This window comes from Rissa tridactyla, chromosome 1 (genome assembly GCF_028500815.1).
Source record: "Rissa tridactyla isolate bRisTri1 chromosome 1, bRisTri1.patW.cur.20221130, whole genome shotgun sequence".
Taxonomy (NCBI): domain Eukaryota; kingdom Metazoa; phylum Chordata; class Aves; order Charadriiformes; family Laridae; genus Rissa; species Rissa tridactyla.
In genome coordinates, this window is record NC_071466.1 from 9,734,704 (window position 1) to 9,756,481 (window position 21,778).

General features: G+C 58.9%; 2 protein-coding genes and 1 pseudogene across 2 annotated transcripts; all 3 read right to left on the reverse strand.

Moving 5' to 3' along the window:
- Positions 1–3,519: 3,519 nt before the first annotated feature.
- LOC128900206 (neuronal acetylcholine receptor subunit alpha-10-like) lies at positions 3,520–7,189 on the reverse strand (the record flags this gene model as incomplete). The annotated part of the gene is made up of 4 exons (XM_054181039.1): positions 3,520–3,528; positions 6,550–6,774; positions 6,808–7,013; positions 7,171–7,189. Coding segments are annotated over 4 exons (459 nt in total), but the record flags the coding sequence as incomplete, so codon positions are not given.
- A 3,678-nt stretch (positions 7,190–10,867) lies between these two features.
- On the reverse strand, positions 10,868–14,480 carry LOC128904039 (F-box only protein 39-like; annotated as a pseudogene).
- A 3,551-nt stretch (positions 14,481–18,031) lies between these two features.
- LOC128900250 (neuronal acetylcholine receptor subunit alpha-10-like) lies at positions 18,032–21,700 on the reverse strand (the record flags this gene model as incomplete). Its single annotated transcript, XM_054181163.1, has 3 exons — positions 18,032–18,040; positions 21,061–21,524; positions 21,682–21,700. Coding segments are annotated over 3 exons (492 nt in total), but the record flags the coding sequence as incomplete, so codon positions are not given.
- Positions 21,701–21,778: the final 78 nt, after the last annotated feature.

The window sequence follows — 21,778 nt, forward strand, 5'->3', positions numbered from 1 at the left end:
CAGGGAGTGCGAGTCAGCCCACCAAGTTTCCGTGATGGCGACTACGTCATAGCTGTCCTGCTGCACAATGGTTGGACTCCATGATCTCAAATGTCGTTTCCAACCATGAAGATTCTATGATTCTATGATCTCCATGGGAGAGTTGGGATTACTGTAGCATATACTGTTGTCCTTACACAAAACTGATTCTCTGCTCCTGTCAAGGGACAAAACTGATCTGCTGACAGTCACAGGGATAGAGAAAATATTGACTTTTTTATTGGTTCAGAAGAGGGGCACCCCAGGGGGTTCCCGGCCCCACCCTTCCCACCCATTGGGGGAAATTGCTGAAGCAGACACGGCGCGTCCGGCAGCAGCGTCTCCAGCAGTCCTTCAGGCGGTACCAGAGCCAGGTGCAGCACTGACACAGGCACTGTCCTAGCGGGCACAGCCCTGGGGACGCCTGGTCACACTCCCTGTCCATGACCTCGCCGTGCTGCTGCCTCTCCTCCTCCAAGGTCTTGACAGTGTCCAAGAGCTCCAAGTAGAGCAACTTGTCGTCCGTGGCCTTGGCTGGGGGGCTGCTGGGCGGCGGAAGCACAGTCATGGGGCTCTGCGCCCTGTCCCTCCTCCCTTCCGCATCCGTGGGGGTGCTCCTGCCTGAGCCTGGGGGGCTGCTGGTGCTTGGCCCCATGGAGTTGTTCTTGCCCGGCCCCGTCTTGCTGTTTCTCTTCACTTCCGCCAGGCTCCCCCTGCCGAGCTCCACAGGGCTGCTCCTTTCCTTCTCCTTCACACTTCTCTCTGGTCCTGTGTCCTCCTCCTTCTCCATGATCCCATCCTCAGCCTTATCCGTGTTTACATCCACCCACGGCCGCTCCGCTCCCAGGTGCTGGGGCTTCACTGTGGCCCCCAGCTGCTGCTGCGCCTCCATCCTGCCCAGGGGATGGAAGGGCTCCCCGGGGAGGTTCCGATCACAGGCCCCCGCTGCCCCTTGCCAACGGGCCTGCAGCACCTTCAGCATCTCACAGCACTGCCTGGCCATCTCCTGGGTGGACTCGAAACAGCGGAGGAGCTCCATGACCAGCTCCCCTTGGTCCGAGGCCATGGCTGGGGGGCTGCAGGGTGAAGGCTGCGTGTCCACAGGGCTCTGCGCCCTGTCCCTGCTTTCCCTGGGGACCGGCTCTTGCTTGGTCCTTGTCGGCAGTTCCTGTGGGGGCTCCTGGCAGAGGGCTGGCCCTGGCTCCTCCACCCTCCCGTTGACAGTCCTGGGGGGATGGCGGGGTCCTGAGCGGTCGAGTGCTGCCAGCTCCGCCATCGCACTAGGCCGGGGCTCCGGGAAGGAGTAGAGGGAGTTGAGGGAAGAGGAGCCTCTGTCAGTCACAGAGTCCATGGTGACCAGCGGGGCCCGTGGGGAGCGATGCTTCCTGTTCAAGGCCTCCGCACTCGCCCTGCAGAGCAGGAGAAAGAGACCCCGCTGCACCCCAGACCCCAGCGGGACCCGCGGGCAGCACCCCTCCTTGGCTGGCGGTCAGGGCTGCCCAGCGCAGGCAGGGGCAGGGCACGGGGTGAGGGTCTGGGGCAGCATCTGGGGTCTCCCCCACACTCACCGCTTCTCCTGCTTCGAATGGGATTTCTCCACTTCTCCATACACTGCCCGAGAAGCTGCAGCGGGAGGAGACAGATTGAGCGGCCGGCAGCCCCCGGCACAGCCCCGGCTCAGGGCTGCCGTGGGGTGTCGGCTGTTTGCAGGGTGCTCCATGCTGGGGCCACTCACCGCTCTGCTTCTCTGGCCGGGCTCCTGTCTTGCTTGTCTGACGCTTCTTCTTACTCTTCTTCTTCCACCACTTCTGCAAGGTCCCCAGGAGCTGGGTGAGACGGGAGCGCCTCCCAGTCCCACACCACAGCCCCCCACGGCACCCCACACCACCCTATGCCATCCGTCACCACCCTACGCCGCAGCACAGTGTGGTGCAACAGTCACCTACCTGAAGCCGCTTGCTCTGCAGCACAGCTGAGAATACGCTGAGCCCCATCACAATCAGGAGGAGAGGGCCCAGGGGAGACACGGCGTCAGAGCGCCCCATGGCACCAACGCCGGTGTGGCTGCGGTGGTCCGAGTCACCAGCACAGAACCGCGATGTAGCTCCCCAGTGTCCTCCTGGGTCCCCAGTGACGGGACCCGCAAGACTGCTGGGGTGTCAGAGGCCGAGGCTGCAGTCTGCCCAGACAATGCCAGACTGCGGTGCCCAGCATCCGCTGACGGCTCCAGTGGGGACCGCGTCCCCCTTTTATAGTGTGGCCGGGGGACACGTCCCCCCTTTGTGACATCACAGGCAGTCAGAGCCCCCCTTGGTGACATGCAGCAGGGGATGAGGAAGAGCAAGACAAGGAGGGCACTTGCCCCAGGCTGACAACAGGACTATTTCATAGCACGAACATCACATTCAGTACAAATTATAAAGTTTGCTGTGTAGTTCAACTCTCCCTTGATGGCGGCGGTGCAGAGAACTCCTTGCTGCGGTGCCGGAACCCTGAGCCCTTCCCTTCCTCCCAAAGCCGCAGCGCTCACGGTGTCCCCCATTGGCTGTCCCCTGCTGGGAGTGCACGGCTTCCTGCTGATGGAAGGGGCTGGGTGTAGTCCTTGGGTATTTTATATCGTTATCGGGATTGACACTGCTTCTTTAGCATTATTAGTGTAAATTCTTTAGTTTTATCCTAGTAAATCTATTTCTATTGCAACCCTCATGTTTCCTTCTTTTTCCCCAATTCCTCTTCCCCGGTGAGGAGGGGTCATCGGGCGAGAGAGTAGTTGTCTAAAGGACAAGAAATTGTGGTGGGTTTCTCAAACCATAACAAGAAGGGAGGGAGAAGGAGAAGGGCCCCACCCCTTCAGGGCATGGTTTGGGTGCGAAGGCACCTTAAAGGCCACCCAGTGCCACCCCCTGCCCTGGGCAGGGACACCTCCCACCAGCCCAGCTTGCTCCAAGCCCCAGCCAACCTGGCCTTGAACCCCTTCAGGGATGGGGCAGCCACAGCTTCTCTGGGCAACCTGGGCCAGGGGCTCACCGCCCTCACAGCCAAGAATTTCTGCCCGAGATCTTAGCTCAATCTCCCCTCTTGCAGTGGAAACCCCTTCCCCCTCGTCCCATGGCTCCCCTCCCTCATCCAGAGTCCCTCCACAGCTTTCCTGGAGCCACTTGAGGGACTGGAAGGGGCTCCAAGGTCTCCCCGCAGCCTTCTCTTCTCTTAACGCCTCTCACAGTAGGCACGTCAGCATAACCCATCTGCAGCCTTTGGAATGGGAAGTATGACCATGGTTGCCCTCCAGCCTCCTGCTTGGGTTTTGCACCGGAAAACTTCCAACATGTGGGCCAAGAACTCACAATCCCCTTTACTGCCACATGTCTTCCGGGGGCTGTCCACCTTTTCTCAATCTGATTAAAAATTGTCATCCCTCCATGTGTTTTATCACAAAACCGCCTAGCCAAAGCCATTTAGTATTCTTTTGGTAAGACGGGGTTTCCTCCGGTAGTCCAAATTCTAGTTCATCTTTCATGGAGGAGGGAGGGATCCCGAGTGCAGGGCCCAGTTCCATTTTTTACAGACCAAGGCAGCGTTAGATCTGTCCCTGTCGTCTGACCGATGGAAGACACGTCTCAGACAGACATCAGGTAGGTGAGCCCAGCGATTCTGCTCAGCTTCGCTGTCATCTTCCATTGAGAAGACAGTTTTTCACTTCTCCTCTGGGTGTTGAGCAAACCTAGAGGAAGACTCTCTCCAGCAGGCTCCCGAAAAGACCAAAGTCCGCCCTCCGGAAGTCCATGGTGGCAGTTCTGCTGACGCCCTTCCTTGCTTCCCTAAGAATCAGAAACTCTGCCATTTCATGGTCACTGTGCCCAAGACGGCCTCCAACATCACATCCCCCACAAGTCCTTCTCTGTTCACACACAGCAGGTCCAGCAGGGCTCCTTCCCTAGTGCGTTCCCCCACCAGCTGTGTCAGGAATTTATTCCCACACACCCCAGAAACCTCCAAGACTCTTCCCTCTCAGCTCTACTGGGTTCCCCGTTATCCCGTGCCCTATTGTTACACTCCCTCAGCCACAGTCCCTCCCAATCCCTCCTGGAGGCCCCCTTTAGGGACTGCAAGGCCGCTACAAGGTCTCCCCGCAGCCTTCTCTTCTCCAGGCTGAACAACCCCAACTCTCTGCTGCTCTGCCCTCTCCCTGACGCTCCGCAGCCTTTCTGCTCCCTCTTTGACCTCTGCCGCCAGGCCGAGCGGATCAGCCGCCTGCTCGCACCTCACGCACCCGGCATCCCTTCTACCCTCCGCTACCCGGGAGAGACCTGGGAGCCGCCCCCGCCCCGGCACTGCCTGGTGGCCCCCGCAGCCCCCGCCCTCTCTCCCCAGCTGTGGCTGAGCCCGTCCCCGCCGGACGGGGGCTGAGATGGGGCTGGGGACCCCCCTGCCGCTGCCGGGACCTGGCTGTGCCTGGGGGCCCTGCTGGGACCCCCCTGAGCGGAGTCGGCGCAGGGCTGGGGTCTCGGTGGGACCCCCGTCCCCGCTGCCCTGCGCTTTCCATGCTGCCTGGCCCCTTTGCCTTCCTCCTCGGCCGCTGGGGCTGCCCTGGCCGGGCTCCCTCCTCGCCCCGGGGCTCCCCGCGGGGACAGCGGCTCCTTCCCCTCGCCATGTCCCCCCAGCCGGGTCCCTGCACTCAGCCGGGGGCAGTGCTGCTGCCCCCCCCGCGCTCCCCTCGCTACGGCCATCCCTGCTGCCAGCGTCTGTGCGCCATCCCAGCCAGCCCGAGGGCACTCCGTGTCCCCCGCACCCTGTTCCGGCTGCCCCAGCGCCTCCGGCTCTCATCCCCAGGTTCCCCCATCACCCACGGGTGTCCCCCCGGGTTTGGCCACTCTCCCCCTCCCCACCAGCTGATTGGTCCCCTCCACCGGTGACAAGATGGCATGAGCCCCGAGGCCTCCGTGTCGTGGTTTAGCCTCAGACGGCAACAAAGAACCACGTGCCGCTCGGTCGGGCCTTCCCGATACAGGAAGAATCAGAAGAAAAAAAAGGCAAGACTCTTGGGTTGAGACAAAGGCAGTTTAACAGAACAGCAAAGGGAACAAGCAAACAACAACAAGAACACGGATAGAGGCATATACACACACGATTACGGGACCGCCGCTCCCCGCCGCTCCCCGACCGGACCCGGGACGCCCCAGCCCGCTCCAAGCGCGACTTCCTGCCCCCTCCCCCGGCAGCTCAGGGTGGGCATGGCTCACATGGCATGGAATACCAGGAAAAATTAACCCTATCCCCGCCGGAACAAGGACACTCCGCCAGCCACTCTGTGGGATGTGGGGCAGGGATGGGGACGAGGGGCCCAGCCCCCCCCGGCACAGGCTGTCGGGCAGGGTGAGCGCGGACCAGCCGCCGTCGCTGTCGCAGGAGAAGAGCCAGAGGTCACTCAGCCAGAGCTGATGGAGTCGTTATTTTATTGAGGACGGATCAGTAAATGCAGGGGGGTGAGATATTCCGTAAGCCAGGATGGATCGGCAGGAAATGCTCCGCTATTTACCGCACGCAGGGTTTGGGTGGGATACAAAGGTCCATGCTCTGTCACCGAAGGTGTCGAGGGCCAGACCCCTCCGTCCCTCCCGGGCACCATCCTGGCCCCAGCCAGCACCCGGAGGGGACAGGGTGGGGGCTGCCCTGCTCCCCTGGAACCCTCACCAGGGCTGCTGGACACTGGAGTGGCGTCTCGGGGGGCTGCAGCAGACTCGAGCCCTGGCCAGGCAGGGTGGCAGGCACTGGTGGGGACACAGGAGGAGCAGAAGGTGTCTATGCATATATCTATATGGTCCAGAGGATGCCCTGGAGATGCTGGGAGGGCTGGAGGCCCTGTGCTGTGAGGACGGGCTGAGAGAGTTGGGGGGGTTCAGCCTGAAGAAGAGCTCCACTGAGACCTTGGAGCCCCTTCCAGTCCCTCAAGGAGCTCCAGGAAAGCTGTGGAGGGACTCTGGATGAGGGAGGGGAGCCATGGGACGAGGGGGAAGGGGTTTCCACTGCAAGAGGGGAGATTGAGCTGAGATCTCAGGCAGAAATTCTTGGCTGTGAGGGCGGTGAGCCCCTGGCCCAGGTTGCCCAGAGAAGCTGTGGCTGCCCCATCCCTGGAGGGGTTCAAGGCCAGGTTGGCCGGGGCTTGGAGCAAGCTGGGCTGGTGGGAGGTGTCCCTGCCCAGGGCGGGGGGGTGGAATGAGATGATCTTTAAGGTCCCTTCCCACCCAAACCATTCTGTGATTCTATGATTCCACATCTATATTTCTATACGTCACAACCCAGACAACTGCTCGGGGGGCCGTGACCCCTCAACCCTGCAGCTTTGGCAGCCCCAGCCGAGTCAGGGTCCCGCTGTCAGGCTCCTCTTCCCTGGTGCTGGTGGAGCTTCCAGCCTGCAGGTCCATGAAGTGCCAAGGGGTGCTCAGGACGAGCCACCCTCATGGAGCACCCGTGGCCACCACTTTCCCTGGGGGCAGTGAGTCCACTGGGCCATCAGGCAGCATTGCCCAGGACCAGCACACTCATGAGGAAGACCATGAGGAAGAAGACCCACATGAAGAAGCGGTCCATCACCTTGTCCATCTTCTTCCACTCAGCGGTCCGGTGCTGGGAGGCTCGGTGGCGCCGGAAGCAGCCGGCGATGTAGCCCACATTCCTCAGCATGTCATCGTGGTGGCACAAGCAGCAGTCCCAGGGACAGCCCCCTGCCTCGGCACCCACCTCCCCCTCCATGGGGCTCTCCCCTGGCCCCCCAGTGTCCTCCCTCCCCACCCGCCTGCGCGGCACCCACCGGGGGCTCTTGCAGCTCTCGCCTACCTCGTAGACGCAGCAGAGCCGGGCCATGTGGTGGAGGATGAGCCACCTGGCCCAGGGGGGCACGGGCCAGGTCCCCGGTCTGCAGTGGTGGATGTTCATGATGAAGATGGTCAGCGCGGTGGAGGCCGTGATCATGGTCATGGTGGCGATGTAGTACTTCCCTGCGTGGGTAATGGGTGGTGATGCCGCAGCGGGGTGGGGAGAGACCCGTGCGCACCTCCCCCCATCGAAACCCCCCCCTGTCATGGGGGGGTGCCCACCACCCCGGTGCAGATGCCCTGGTCCCATGGGATGGTCCTGAGTGCCATCAAGGCTCACCAATGAGCGGGACGCTCTCCGAGGGGACCATGTGCTCACAGTGGTGGAAGCAACCACTGGATGACTGGAAACATACCCTGTGCCCCGTGCCGCTCCAAGGAACGCTGTCCTGGGCCTTGAGAAGCAAGTCCTGTGGTGACACGGCACCCCAGAGAGAACCGAGTCGGACAATGGGACTCATTTCCAAAACACTCTCAGGTCCCTGGGCCAAAGAGTGTGGCACTGAGTGGGTATATCACGGCCCCTGCCATTCGCCCGCCTCTGGGAAGATCGAACAATACAACGGGCTGTAAAAAACTACCCTGAGAGCAATGGGGGGGTGGGACCTTAAAACAATGGGATACACAGTTAGCAAAGGCCACCTGGCTAGTTAAGACCTGGGAATCTAATAATTGAGCTGGTCCTGCCCAATCAGAACTTCCACGTACCCTAGAAGGGGATAAAGTCCCCGTAGTGCACATGAAGAGTGTGTCAGGGAAGACAGTCTGGGTTAGTCCTGCCTCGGGCAAAGGCAAACCCATCTGTGGGATTGCTTTCACTTAAGGAAGAGAGAACTAGAGCAGGGCAGGTTTAGATTAGGCATTAGGAAGAAGTTCTTTACAACGAGGGTGGTGAGACACTGGCCCAGGTTGCCCAGAGAGGTGGTGGAGGCCCCATCCCTGGAGACATTCAAGGCCGGGCTTCATGAGGCTCGGAGCAACCTGATCTAGTTGAAGATGTCCCTGCTTACTGCAGGGGGGTGGGACTAGATGGCATTTAAAGGTCCCTTCCAACCCAACACCTTCTATGGTTCTCTAAGGCCCTGGGGGCACGTGGCAGGTGATGCAGAAGGATGGGGAGCTCTGATATGCACCTCATAGAATCATAGAATCTTCATGGTTGGAAGGGACCTTTGAGATCATCGAGTCCAACCATACACACACACAAAAACCCCCTACAATCTCTGTCACTAGAGCATGCCCTGAAGTGCCAAATCTAGGCGTTTCTTAAACACCTCTAGGGATGGTGACTCAACCACCTCCCTGGGCAGGCCGTTCCAGTGCCTGACCACTCTTTCAGTGAAGTAATTCTTCCTACTATCTAATCTAAACCTCCCCTGCCGCAGCTTCAGACCATTTCCTCTGGTCCTGTCATTATTCACCTGGGAGAAGAGGCCAACACCCACCTCTCTCCAACCTCCTTTCAGGGAGTTGTGGAGGGCAATGAGGTCTCCCCTCAGCCTCCTCTTCTCCAAGCTAAACATGCCCAGCTCCCTCAGCCTCTCCTCATATGACTTGGTCTCCAGACCCCTCACCAGCCTGGTAGCTCTCCTCTGGACACGCTGCAGCACTTCAAGGTCCCTCTTGTACAGAGGGGCCCAGAACTGAACACAGTACTCCAGGCGAGGCCTCACCAGTGCCGAGTACAGAGGAACGATCCCTTCCCTACTCCTGCTGGCCACGCTATTCCTCATACAAGCCAGAATGCTGTTGGCCTTCTTGGCCACCTGGGCACGCTGCTGGCTCATGTTAAGCTGGCCGGCCGCCAGCACCCCCAGGTCCTTTTCTGCGGGGCAGCTTTCCAGCCACTCTTCCCCAAGCCCCTGGCGTTTCTTGGGGTTGTTGTGACCGAAATGCAGGACCCGGCCCTTGGCCTTATTAAACCTCATCCAATTGGCCTTGGCCCATCCCTCCAGCCTGTCCAGGGCCCTCTGGAGAGCCTTCCTTCCCTCAAGCAGATCAACACTCCCACCTAGCTTGGTGTCGTCTGCGAACTTACTGCAGGTGCACTCAGTCCCCTCATCCAGATCATTGATAAAGATTTTAAACAAAACTGGCCCCAAAACTGAGCCCTGAGGGACACCACTGGTGACCAGCCGCCAAGAAGATTTCACCCCACTAACCACAACTCTCTGGGCACGGCCATCCAGCCGGTTTTTTACCCAGCAAAGAGTACACTTGTCTATGCCACGATTCGCCAGCTTCTCCAGGAGAACTCTCTGGGGGATGGTGTCAAAGGCCTTACCAAAGTCCAGAGAGACAACGTCCACAGCCTTCCCCGCATCCAGAAGGCGGCTCACATGGTCATGGGGATCTGACTGTGGGTGAGACAAGCCAATGAATCCATTTGTGTGATGTTAATTGCTAAATAGCCCTGCCACTCTGTGTCATCATTATTAGAATTGCTAGATGCCATACCAATGGGACTGCAGTAAGAATCACCCAAAACAATGGCAGATGGACTTTGATGAACGTGAGTAAAGCGCAGCGGTGATGGGATCACACCTGACCTCAGCAACTGGCGCCCAGCAACTTCCTCAAGATTGACATCTTCAACCTGCGGAACCTGGGCAGGGTCCGCACCAGCTACACCAGCGGCGAGCTCTGGATACAGCATGCAGGAGTCCAGCACCACACACCATCTCCCCTGCCCTGAGAGACTGCTCTGACAGAGGGAGCCCAAAGCCATGGGTTAAATGAACTCAACCTCAACGGACATTGTCGAGGGATGGCCCAGAGACTAAGGGTCGGTCTCTTCTCTCAAGGAACAGGCGACAGGACAAGAGGAAACGGCCTCAAGTTGCACAAGGGGAGGTTTAGGATGGATATTAGGAAAAACGTTTTCACCAACAGGGCTGTCATAGGAAGAGGCTGCCCAGGGCAGTGGTGGAGTCACCATCCCTGGAGGGATTTACAAGCCGGGCAGACGTGGTGCTGAGGGACGTGGGTTAGCGGTGGTTTTTGTCAGTGTTGGGTTGATGGTTGGACTTGATGATCTGAAAGGTCCCTTCCAACCTCGACCGTTCTATGATAGCTGTATGTCTATAGATGTGTGTATATATCAAAGACAGGGAAAAGCGGTGGTAATTCATTGGAAAGTGTAAGATCTGGGCATGACGTTGAAGGTATAGAACAAAGGGTGGATAACACCCGGTTCTGGCAGGAATAGGGTCAATTTTCCCAAGGAGCTGGCACGGCACACAGGTATTCCATACCATCACCATGTGAGCCATGCCCAGTCTATAGCCGGGAGCTGGCTGGAAAAGGGAGCAGGAAATCCCCGCTGGGGACTGGGCTGGGGGCTTCCTGGGTCTGGTCGGTGAGCAGCGGTACATTAATGGTGTTTTGTACATTCCTCTAACAGCATTATTGTTGTGGTTTTCCGCTTTCCTTCACTGTTCTGTTAAACTGCCTTGATCTCAACCCACGAGTTTTGCCTTTTTCTTCCCATTCTACCCCTCTCCCACGGCGGGGGGGAAGCGAGCGAGCAGCCGCCTGTTTCTTTGTTGCTGGCTGAAGTTAAACCAGGACATCACCCCACGTCTCGGTTTCCCTCTTTGTAAAATGGAAACAGCACGATGGGCTTCATTGGTAAGGTGTTTGAAGCTCTACAATGAGAGGTGCTGAAGAAAGTGGGGGCCTTATTTTTCCTAGAGATGCCCGTAAGGGTGGAAAAGGGCTCGCTGCTTCCTTTGGTTCTGGCGAGGAAAAACAAAGCAAGGGCAAGAAGAAATGATGCTGGAGATGTAGCGGGCCCGTTCCCAAGTCCAACATTTTAACGCGTGGAGCGCAACCTTGTCCCTTGCCTCTGTCTTGCTGTAAAGGTCTCTCTCGTTCAGAGGCACTGCTGTCGAGATTCAAATCCCTTCCTAGAGCCCTCCAAAGGATGCATTCATTGCGTGCAGATGGCACCGGGTGTTCTTCTCCCTTCCTCTGGTTTATACCATTGGGTAGACGACAGCAAAATAATTAATCTCTGAGTCAATCAGGTATTTGAACCTCCTCTAACTAGCGTGCAAGAGCTGAGCAAGGCGTTCGACACGGTCTCCCACAGCATCCTCATAGGGAAGCTTAGGAGGTGTGGGTTAAATGAATGGACATAGATAAGGTGGACAGATAACTGGTTAAAAGACAGAGCTCAGAGGGTCGTGATTAGGGGCAAAGAGTCTAGTTGGAGGTCAGTGACGAGTGGTGTTCCCCAGGGGTCAGTACTGGGTCCAGTCCTCTTCAATATATTCATCAATGACCTGGACGAAGGGATAGAGTGCACCCTCAGCAAGTTTGCTGATGACACAAAGCTGGGGGGGCGGGTGGCTGACACACCAGAAGGCTGTGCCGCCATACAGAGAGACCCGGACAGGCTGGAGAGTTGGGCAGAGAGGAACCTTATGAAATTCAATAAGGGCAAGCGTAGGGTGCGGCACCTGGGGAGGAATAACCCCCTGCACCAGTCCAGGTTGGGGGCTGACCTGCTGGAGAGCAACTCTGTGGAAAGAGACCTGGGAGTCCTGGTGGGCAACAGGATGACCATGAGCCAGCAATGTGCCCTTGTGGCCAAGGAGGCCAATGGCATCTTGGGGGGGCATCAAGAAGAGTGTGGCCAGCAGGTGGAGGGAGGTCACCCTCCCCCTCTGCTCGGCCCTGGGGAGGCTGTGTCTGGAGTACTGGGTCCAGTTCTGGGCTCCCCAGTTCCAGAAGGACAGGGAACTGCTGGAGAGGGGACAGCAAAGGGCTACCAGGGTGATGAGGGGACTGCAACACCTCTCTGATGAAGAAAGGCTGAGGGACTTGTGTCTCTTTGGTCTGGAAAAAAGACGACTGAGGGGGGATCTTATCAACGCTTAGAAATACGGAAAGGGTGGGTGTCAGGAGGATGGGGCCAGGCTCTTTTCAGTGGTGCCCAGCAACAGGACAAGAGGCAACGGGCACAAACTTGAGCATAGGAAGTTCCACCTAAACACGAGGAGGAACTTCTTTCCTGTGAGGGTGGCAGAGCCCTGGCACAGGCTGCCCAGAGAGGTGGTGGAGTCTCCGTCTCTGGAGACATTCCAAACCCACCTGAACGCGTTCCTGTGCCACCTGCTCTGGGTGACCCTGCTCTGGCAGGGGGTTGGACTGGAGGGTCTCCAGAGGTCCCTTCCAACCCTACCATTCTGTGATTGTGTGGGCCTCTTCACTAGGCTCTTGTCGGGCTGTGTAAATCCCGACCTGTACGAAGGAATGACGGTCGTGTCTCTCAGATACACAGAGCACGCTCAGCCCATTAAATTTCATGACAAGAAGAAGCCTCTGTGACTAATGAGGAACCCAGAGAAGCCAAATGCCTTGGCTTGGAGTAAAATCTTGAGGTGTTACTGTTTTCACTCCAAACTGACGGAAAACACCATCTCCTGCTGAAGAATCTCTGGGGAGAGCCAGGTTCCTTTTACCCCCAGAAGCGAGGCACCCCTGGGAGCTGCACACATCGGGGAGGATCCACTGAATTCAGCATCTGGCATGCAAAGCAGCATGACAGCATGGTGTACACCAGCCACAGTCGTGGTCTGGCCCAGTTCAACACAGCATCCCTAAAGAGTGAGATGTGCTTCCATCTTTTTGCAGTTTAGTGGGATTCAACCCCCCGGCCTCGACTTAAGCGTAGACGTAAGCGCCGGGGCTGGCAGGTGACTCAGAATCCCCAGCTTGAACTAGAGGAGACAGAGGGACCCCCAGCCTAGGAAGGACTCGTGGAACTGCTGGGGCTTGTTGTTCAGCCTCTGCAGCATTCTGTACCTGGCTGAGGAGGTCGGAAAGCCCCGTTTCTGCGAGTGGTTCTCAGGCTCGTTGCAATGCTAAAACGTAACCTAGGGAAGGTAGTTATGTTAGCATTTCCGTAAGCGCCCTTTCTCTGGGCCTGGGGACCTCACCTTTCTCTGGCTATTGGAGAGAGGAAGGGAATGGGAGTTTTGAAGCACAAAGTCTTACCTTTAGAGTAGCCAAACTGCATTTCCTTTCTGCCCGGTTTTGGAACAGCCTCTCCACAGGGGTGACACTTAGAAAGGCCCACACTTCCAGAAAGAACAGCCTGTGGCATGACAAGGTGAGCTGTAGCAGCTCCTTGTCCAGCAGCTCATGGTCATTGTTCCACTGAAGTGTTAATTCCGTCCAAAAAGAACAAATGTTGTTAGGGCTACTCAACAGAACTGGTGAGCGCAGTAACTAGAATTCAATAAACAAGTTTCCCAATACTACCAACAGAAGGGACTGGCAGCAGATCAATTTTGTCCCTTGACAGGAGCAGAGAATCAGTTTTGGGTAACGACAACGGTAGATGCTACGGTAATCCCAACTCTCCCGTGGAGATGGGGGGGCCCTTGTGCATTGCACCCCACCCTAAGGGATAGACAACTTCTGTTACCGTTAGAAGATGCTGCACCCTCAGCTCATGCCATGATCTTATTTGACATATTGGAAATTATCCCAGGTACGAGAGTAGATCCAAAGACAATTTCTAGAAAGCTTTGCAGATCCCGGCTGTTCCTTGGAAGCTCTGCAGCGCAACAGAACCTAAAGAGCGCTGTCAGCAACCATCAGGCCGTGTGCTTCCCTCAGGCGTGCAAAGACCTGATGCTCCTTGACGCGGGTCAAGGCTGTCGCACACCTTTGGTGGCACATCCTGCGTGACACCAAAGGCCTGTGACATGGGCACCAGTTAATTTACATCTGCTGTAGACGTTTGTGTGTTGCCAAAAGGGAGCAGAACCACGAGTGCAGGCTGATGCAGGCTACAGCTCCGCAAGCAAACAGGGTGTACAGACTCTTCTCCTCATACGCAGATTTCCCTGCAAAAGGGTGGGGTTCAGAAACATCGGAAAGGATAAGCAAGTTACCAGTTACTAAACGTGAACATGTCTAACTAGAAGAAGCCTAAAGCGGTTTCACAAAACTGAGGTTTTCCTGCCTGAAAAACTCTTTGTGCTCACAGCTGACATTCCAGCACCAGTATTTTGGGTGTTTTAGCTTTTTATGAGGGCAACCTGACGTCGGCCTGACAGTGAAGACTGGCATAACGGGCATCGCAACTGGACAGGGACAACGACCTCAACCAGGCTAGAGTGGAACACCGCAGTGGCTCGCTTATGAAAATGACCCTCGGGACATAACACTGAAGTGGTCAGGAATTCCTCCTGCTGAGCGCTGCTATGCAGAAGGCCTGGAGGATCACTTTGCTTAGCTTTGTGATACCGCGGTGAGATGTCCCTCTGGGTTCCCGTACCTGCAGAACACGCCAGGAGGCTGGGAGGAGGTTGGTGAGGGTGCGTCTCATTCTCCAGCCTGGGTCTCTGAAACTGTAGCTCCGCAGACTCTTATGCTGCTGACTGGCATCTCCGCTAGCAGGATCCTGGCTAGGTGATCGTGCTTCGTGACTCTTTCAAAGAAGAGGTTCACGCGCAGTTTTGGGGCTCCCTTGGCCAAGTTGGCCCACGACGTTCCTCTGACCACTTGCCCATGAGGGTCGTGGATATGACATTGGATATTCAAGGTGCACAGGGAATGAGCGCTGTGCTCCCGCAGGGAGTGCGAGTCAGCCCACCAAGTTTCCGTGATGGCGACTACGTCATAGCTGTCCTGCTGCACAATGGTTGGACTCCATGATCTCAAATGTCGTTTCCAACCATGAAGATTCTATGATTCTATGATCTCCATGGGAGAGTTGGGATTACTGTAGCATATACTGTTGTCCTTACACAAAACTGATTCTCTGCTCCTGTCAAGGGACAAAACTGATCTGCTGACAGTCACAGGGATAGAGAAAATATTGACTTTTTTATTGGTTGACAAGAGGGGCACCCCAGGGGGTTCCCGGCCCCACCCTTCCCACCCATTGGGGGAAATTGCTGAAGCAGACACGGCGCGTCCGGCAGCAGCGTCTCCAGCAGTCCTTCAGGCGGTACCAGAGCCAGGTGCAGCACTGACACAGGCACTGTCCTAGCGGGCACAGCCCTGGGGACGCCTGGTCACACTCCCTGTCCATGACCTCGCCGTGCTGCTGCCTCTCCTCCTCCAAGGTCTTGACAGTGTCCAAGAGCTCCAAGTAGAGCAACTTGTCGTCCGTGGCCTTGGCTGGGGGGCTGCTGGGCGGCGGAAGCACAGTCATGGGGCTCTGCGCCCTGTCCCTCCTCCCTTCCGCATCCGTGGGGGTGCTCCTGCCTGAGCCTGGGGGGCTGCTGGTGCTTGGCCCCATGGAGTTGTTCTTGCCCGGCCCCGTCTTGCTGTTTCTCTTCACTTCCGCCAGGCTCCCCCTGCCGAGCTCCACAGGGCTGCTCCTTTCCTTCTCCTTCACACTTCTCTCTGGTCCTGTGTCCTCCTCCTTCTCCATGATCCCATCCTCAGCCTTATCCGTGTTTACATCCACCCACGGCCGCTCCGCTCCCAGGTGATGGGGCTTCACTGTGGCCCCCAGCTGCTGCTGCGCCTCCATCCTGCCCAGGGGATGGAAGGGCTCCCCGGGGAGGTTCCGATCACAGGCCCCCGCTGCCCCTTGCCAACGGGCCTGCAGCACCTTCAGCATCTCACAGCACTGCCTGGCCATCTCCTGGGTGGACTCGAAACAGCGGAGGAGCTCCATGACCAGCTCCCCTTGGTCCGAGGCCATGGCTGGGGGGCTGCAGGGTGAAGGCTGCGTGTCCACAGGGCTCTGCGCCCTGTCCCTGCTTTCCCTGGGGACCGGCTCTTGCTTGGTCCTTGTCGGCAGTTCCTGTGGGGGCTCCTGGCAGAGGGCTGGCCCTGGCTCCTCCACCCTCCCGTTGACAGTCCTGGGGGGATGGCGGGGTCCTGAGCGGTCGAGTGCTGCCAGCTCCGCCATCGCACTAGGCCGGGGCTCCGGGAAGGAGTAGAGGGAGTTGAGGGAAGAGGAGCCTCTGTCAGTCACAGAGTCCATGGTGACCAGCGGGGCCCGTGGGGAGCGATGCTTCCTGTTCAAGGCCTCCGCACTCGCCCTGCAGAGGAGGAGAAAGAGACCCCGCTGCACCCCAGACCCCAGAAGAACCCGCAGGCAGCACCCCTCCTTGGCTGGCGGTCAGGGCTGCCCAGCGCAGGCAGGGGCAGGGCACGGGGTGAGGGTCTGGGGCAGCATCTGGGGTCTCCCCCACACTCACCGCTTCTCCTGCTTCGAATGGGATTTCTCCACTTCTCCATACACTGCCCGAGAAGCTGCAGCGGGAGGAGACAGATTGAGCGGCCGGCAGCCCCCGGCACAGCCCCGGCTCAGGGCTGCCGTGGGGTGTCGGCTGTTTGCAGGGTGCTCCATGCTGGGGCCACTCACCGCTCTGCTTCTCTGGCCGGGCTCCTGTCTTGCTTGTCTGACGCTTCTTCTTACTCTTCTTCTTCCACCACTTCTGCAAGGTCCCCAGGAGCTGGGTGAGACGGGAGCGCCTCCCAGTCCCACACCACAGCCCCCCACGGCACCCCACACCACCCTATGCCATCCGTCACCACCCCACGCCGCAGCACAGTGTGGTGCAACAGTCACCTACCTGAAGCCGCTTGCTCTGCAGCACAGCTGAGAATACGCTGAGCCCCATCACAATCAGGAGGAGAGGGCCCAGGGGAGACACGGCGTCAGAGCGCCCCATGGCACCAACGCCGGTGTGGCTGCGGTGCTCCGAGTCACCAGCACAGAACCGCAATGCGGCTCCCCAGTGTCCTCCTGGGTCCCCAGTGACGGGACCCGCAAGACTGCTGGGGTGTCAGAGGCCGAGGCTGCAGTCTGCCCAGACAATGCCAGACTGCGGTGCCCAGCATCCACTGACGGCTCCAGCGGGGACCGCGTCCCCCTTTTATAGTGCGGCAGGGGGGCACGTCCCCCCTTTGTGACATCATGGGGCAGTCAGAGCCCCCCTTTGTGACATCACAGGCAGTCAGAGCCCCCCTTGGTGACATGCAGCAGGGGATGAGGAAGAGCAAGACAAGGAGGGCACTTGCCCCAGGCTGACAACAGGACTATTTCATAGCACGAACATCACATTCAGTACAAATTATAAAGTTTGCTGTGTAGTTCAACTCTCCCTTGATGGCGGCGGTGCAGAGAACTCCTTGCTGCGGTGCCGGAACCCTGAGCCCTTCCCTTCCTCCCAAAGCCGCAGCGCTCACGGTGTCCCCCATTGGCTGTCCCCTGCTGGGAGTGCACGGCTTCCTGCTGATGGAAGGGGCTGGGTGTAGTCCTTGGGTATTTTATATCGTTATCGGGATTGACACTGCTTCTTTAGCATTATTAGTGTAAATTCTTTAGTTTTATCCTAGTAAATCTATTTCTATTGCAACCCTCATGTTTCCTTCTTTTTCCCCAATTCCTCTTCCCCGGTGAGGAGGGGTCATCGGGCGAGAGAGTAGTTGTCTAAAGGACAAGAAATTGTGGTGGGTTTCTCAAACCATAACAAGAAGGGAGGGAGAAGGAGAAGGGCCCCACCCCTTCAGGGCATGGTTTGGGTGCGAAGGCACCTTAAAGGCCACCCAGTGCCACCCCCTGCCCTGGGCAGGGACACCTCCCACCAGCCCAGCTTGCTCCAAGCCCCAGCCAACCTGGCCTTGAACCCCTTCAGGGATGGGGCAGCCACAGCTTCTCTGGGCAACCTGGGCCAGGGGCTCACCGCCCTCACAGCCAAGAATTTCTGCCCGAGATCTTAGCTCAATCTCCCCTCTTGCAGTGGAAACCCCTTCCCCCTCGTCCCATGGCTCCCCTCCCTCATCCAGAGTCCCTCCACAGCTTTCCTGGAGCCCCTTGAGGGACTGGAAGGGGCTCCAAGGTCTCCCCGCAGCCTTCTCTTCTCTTAACGCCTCTCACAGTAGGCACGTCAGCATAACCCATCTGCAGCCTTTGGAATGGGAAGTATGACCATGGTTGCCCTCCAGCCTCCTGCTTGGGTTTTGCACCGGAAAACTTCCAACATGTGGGCCAAGAACTCACAATCCCCTTTACTGCCACATGTCTTCCGGGGGCTGTCCACCTTTTCTCAATCTGATTAAAAATTGTCATCCCTCCATGTGTTTTATCACAAAACCGCCTAGCCAAAGCCATTTAGTATTCTTTTGGTAAGACGGGGTTTCCTCCGGTAGTCCAAATTCTAGTTCATCTTTCATGGAGGAGGGAGGGATCCCGAGTGCAGGGCCCAGTTCCATTTTTTACAGACCAAGGCAGCGTTAGATCTGTCCCTGTCGTCTGACCGATGGAAGACACGTCTCAGACAGACATCAGGTAGGTGAGCCCAGCGATTCTGCTCAGCTTCGCTGTCATCTTCCATTGAGAAGACAGTTTTTCACTTCTCTTCTGGGTGTTGAGCAAACCTAGAGGAAGACTCTCTCCAGCAGGCTCCCGAAAAGACCAAAGTCCGCCCTCCGGAAGTCCATGGTGGCAGTTCTGCTGGCACCCTTCCTTGCTTCCCTAAGAATCAGAAACTCTGCCATTTCATGGTCACTGTGCCCAAGACGGCCTCCAACATCACATCCCCCACAAGTCCTTCTCTGTTCACACACAGCAGGTCCAGCAGGGCTCCTTCCCTAGTGCGTTCCCCCACCAGCTGTGTCAGGAATTTATTCCCACACACCCCAGAAACCTCCAAGACTCTTCCCTCTCAGCTCTACTGGGTTCCCCGTTATCCCGTGCCCTATTGTTACACTCCCTCAGCCACAGTCCCTCCCAATCCCTCCTGGAGGCCCCCTTTAGGGACTGCAAGGCCGCTACAAGGTCTCCCCGCAGCCTTCTCTTCTCCAGGCTGAACAACCCCAACTCTCTGCTGCTCTGCCCTCTCCCTGACGCTCCGCAGCCTTTCTGCTCCCTCTTTGACCTCTGCCGCCAGGCCGAGCGGATCAGCCGCCTGCTCGCACCTCACGCACCCGGCATCCCTTCTACCCTCCGCTACCCGGGAGAGACCTGGGAGCCGCCCCCGCCCCGGCACTGCCTGGTGGCCCCCGCAGCCCCCGCCCTCTCTCCCCAGCTGTGGCTGAGCCCGTCCCCGCCGGACGGGGGCTGAGATGGGGCTGGGGACCCCCCTGCCGCTGCCGGGACCTGGCTGTGCCTGGGGGCCCTGCTGGGACCCCCCTGAGCGGAGTCGGCGCAGGGCTGGGGTCTCGGTGGGACCCCCGTCCCCGCTGCCCTGCGCTTTCCATGCTGCCTGGCCCCTTTGCCTTCCTCCTCGGCCGCTGGGGCTGCCCTGGCCGGGCTCCCTCCTCGCCCCGGGGCTCCCCGCGGGGACAGCGGCTCCTTCCCCTCGCCATGTCCACCCAGCCAGGTCCCTGCACTCAGCCGGGGGCAGTGCTGCTGCCCCCCCGCGCTCCCCTCGCTACGGCCATCCCTGCTGCCAGCGTCTGTGCGCCATCCCAGCCAGCCCGAGGGCACTCCGTGTCCCCCGCACCCTGTTCCGGCTGCCCCAGCGCCTCCGGCTCTCATCCCCAGGTTCCCCCATCACCCACGGGTGTCCCCCCGGGTTTGGCCACTCTCCCCCTCCCCACCAGCTGATCGGTCCCCTCCACCGGTGACAAGATGGCATGAGCCCCGATGCCTCCGTGTCGTGGTTTAGCCTCAGACGGCAACAAAGAACCACGTGCCGCTCGGTCGGGCCTTCCCGATACAGGAAGAATCAGAAGAAAAAAAAGGCAAGACTCTTGGGTTGAGACAAAGGCAGTTTAACAGAACAGCAAAGGGAACAAGCAAACAACAACAAGAACATGGATAGAGGCATATACACACACGATTACGGGACCGCCGCTCCCCGCCGCTCCCCGACCGGACCCGGGACGCCCCAGCCCGCTCCAAGCGCGACTTCCTGCCCCCTCCCCCGGCAGCTCAGGGTGGGCATGGCTCACATGGCATGGAATACCAGGAAAAATTAACCCTATCCCCGCCGGAACAAGGACACTCCGCCAGCCACTCTGTGGGATGTGGGGCAGGGATGGGGATGAGGGGCCCAGCCCCCCCCGGCACAGGCTGTCGGGCAGGGTGAGCGCGGACCAGCCGCCGTCGCTGTCGCAGGAGAAGAGCCAGAGGTCACTCAGCCAGAGCTGATGGAGTCGTTATTTTATTGAGGACGGATCAGTAAATGCAGGGGGGTGAGATATTCCGTAAGCCAGGATGGATCGGCAGGAAATGCTCCGCTATTTACCGCACGCAGGGTTTGGGTGGGATACAAAGGTCCATGCTCTGTCACCGAAGGTGTCGAGGGCCAGACCCCTCCGTCCCTCCCGGGCACCATCCTGGCCCCAGCCAGCACCCGGAGGGGACGGGGTGGGGGCTGCCCTGCTCCCCTGGAACCCTCACCAGGGCTGCTGGACACTGGAGTGGCGTCTCGGGGGGCTGCAGCAGACTCGAGCCCTGGCCAGGCAGGGTGGCAGGCACTGGTGGGGACACAGGAGGAGCAGAAGGTGTCTATGCATATATCTATATGGCCCAGAGGAGGCCCTGGAGATGCTGGGAGGGCTGGAGGCCCTGTGCTGTGAGGACGGGCTGAGAGAGTTGGGGGGGTTCAGCCTGAAGAAGAGCTCCACTGAGACCTTGGAGCCCCTTCCAGTCCCTCAAGGAGCTCCAGGAAAGCTGTGGAGGGACTCTGGATGAGGGAGGGGAGCCATGGGACGAGGGGGAAGGGTTTTCCACTGCAAGAGGGGAGATTGAGCTGAGATCTCAGGCAGAAATTCTTGGCTGTGAGGGCGGTGAGCCCCTGGCCCAGGTTGCCCAGAGAAGCTGTGGCTGCCCCATCCCTGGAGGGGTTCAAGGCCAGGTTGGCCGGGGCTTGGAGCAAGCTGGGCTGGTGGGAGGTGTCCCTGCCCAGGGCGGGGGGGTGGAATGAGATGATCTTTAAGGTCCCTTCCCACCCAAACCATTCTGTGATTCTATGATTCCACATCTATATTTCTATACGTCACAACCCAGACAACTGCTCGGGGGGCCGTGACCCCTCAACCCTGCAGCTGGGGCAGCCCCGGCCGAGTCAGGGTCCCGCTGTCAGGCTCCTCTTCCCTGGTGCTGGTGGAGCTTCCACCCTGCAGGTCCATGAAGTGCCAAGGGGTGCTCAGGACGAGCCACCCTCATGGGGCACCCGTGGCCACCACTGTCCCTGGGGGCAGTGAGTCCACTGGGCCATCAGGCAGCATTGCCCAGGACCAGCACACTCATGAGGAAGACCATGAGGAAGAAGACCCACATGAAGAAGCGGTCCATCACCTTGGCCATCTTCTTCCACTCAGCGGTCCGGTGCTGGGAGGCTCGGTGGCGCCGGAAGCAGCCGGCGATGTAGCCCACATTCCTCAGCATGTCATCGTGGTGGCACAAGCAGCAGTCCCAGGGACAGCCCCCTGCCTCGGCACCCACCTCCCCCTCCATGGGGCTCTCCCCTGGCCCCCCAGTGTCCTCCCTGCCCAACCGCCTGCGCGGCACCCACCGGGGGCTCTTGCAGCTCTCGCCTACCTCGTAGACGCAGCAGAGCCGGGCCATGTGGTGGAGGATGAGCCACCTGGCCCAGGGGGGCACGGGCCAGGTCCCCGGTCTGCAGTGGTGGATGTTCATGATGAAGGTGGTCAGCGCGGTGGAGGCCGTGATCATGGTCATGGTGGAGATGTAGTACTTCCCTGCGTGGGTAATGGGTGGTGATGCCGCAGCGGGGTGGGGAGAGACCCGTGCGCACCTCCCCCCATCGAAACCCCCCCCTGTCATGGGGGGGTGCCCACCACCCCGGTGCAGATGCCCTGGTCCCATGGGATGGTCCTGAGTGCCATCAAGGCTCACCAATGAGCGGGACGCTCTCCGAGGGGACCATGTGCTCACAGTGGTGGAAGCAACCACTGGATGACTGGAAACATACCCTGTGCCCCGTGCCGCTCCA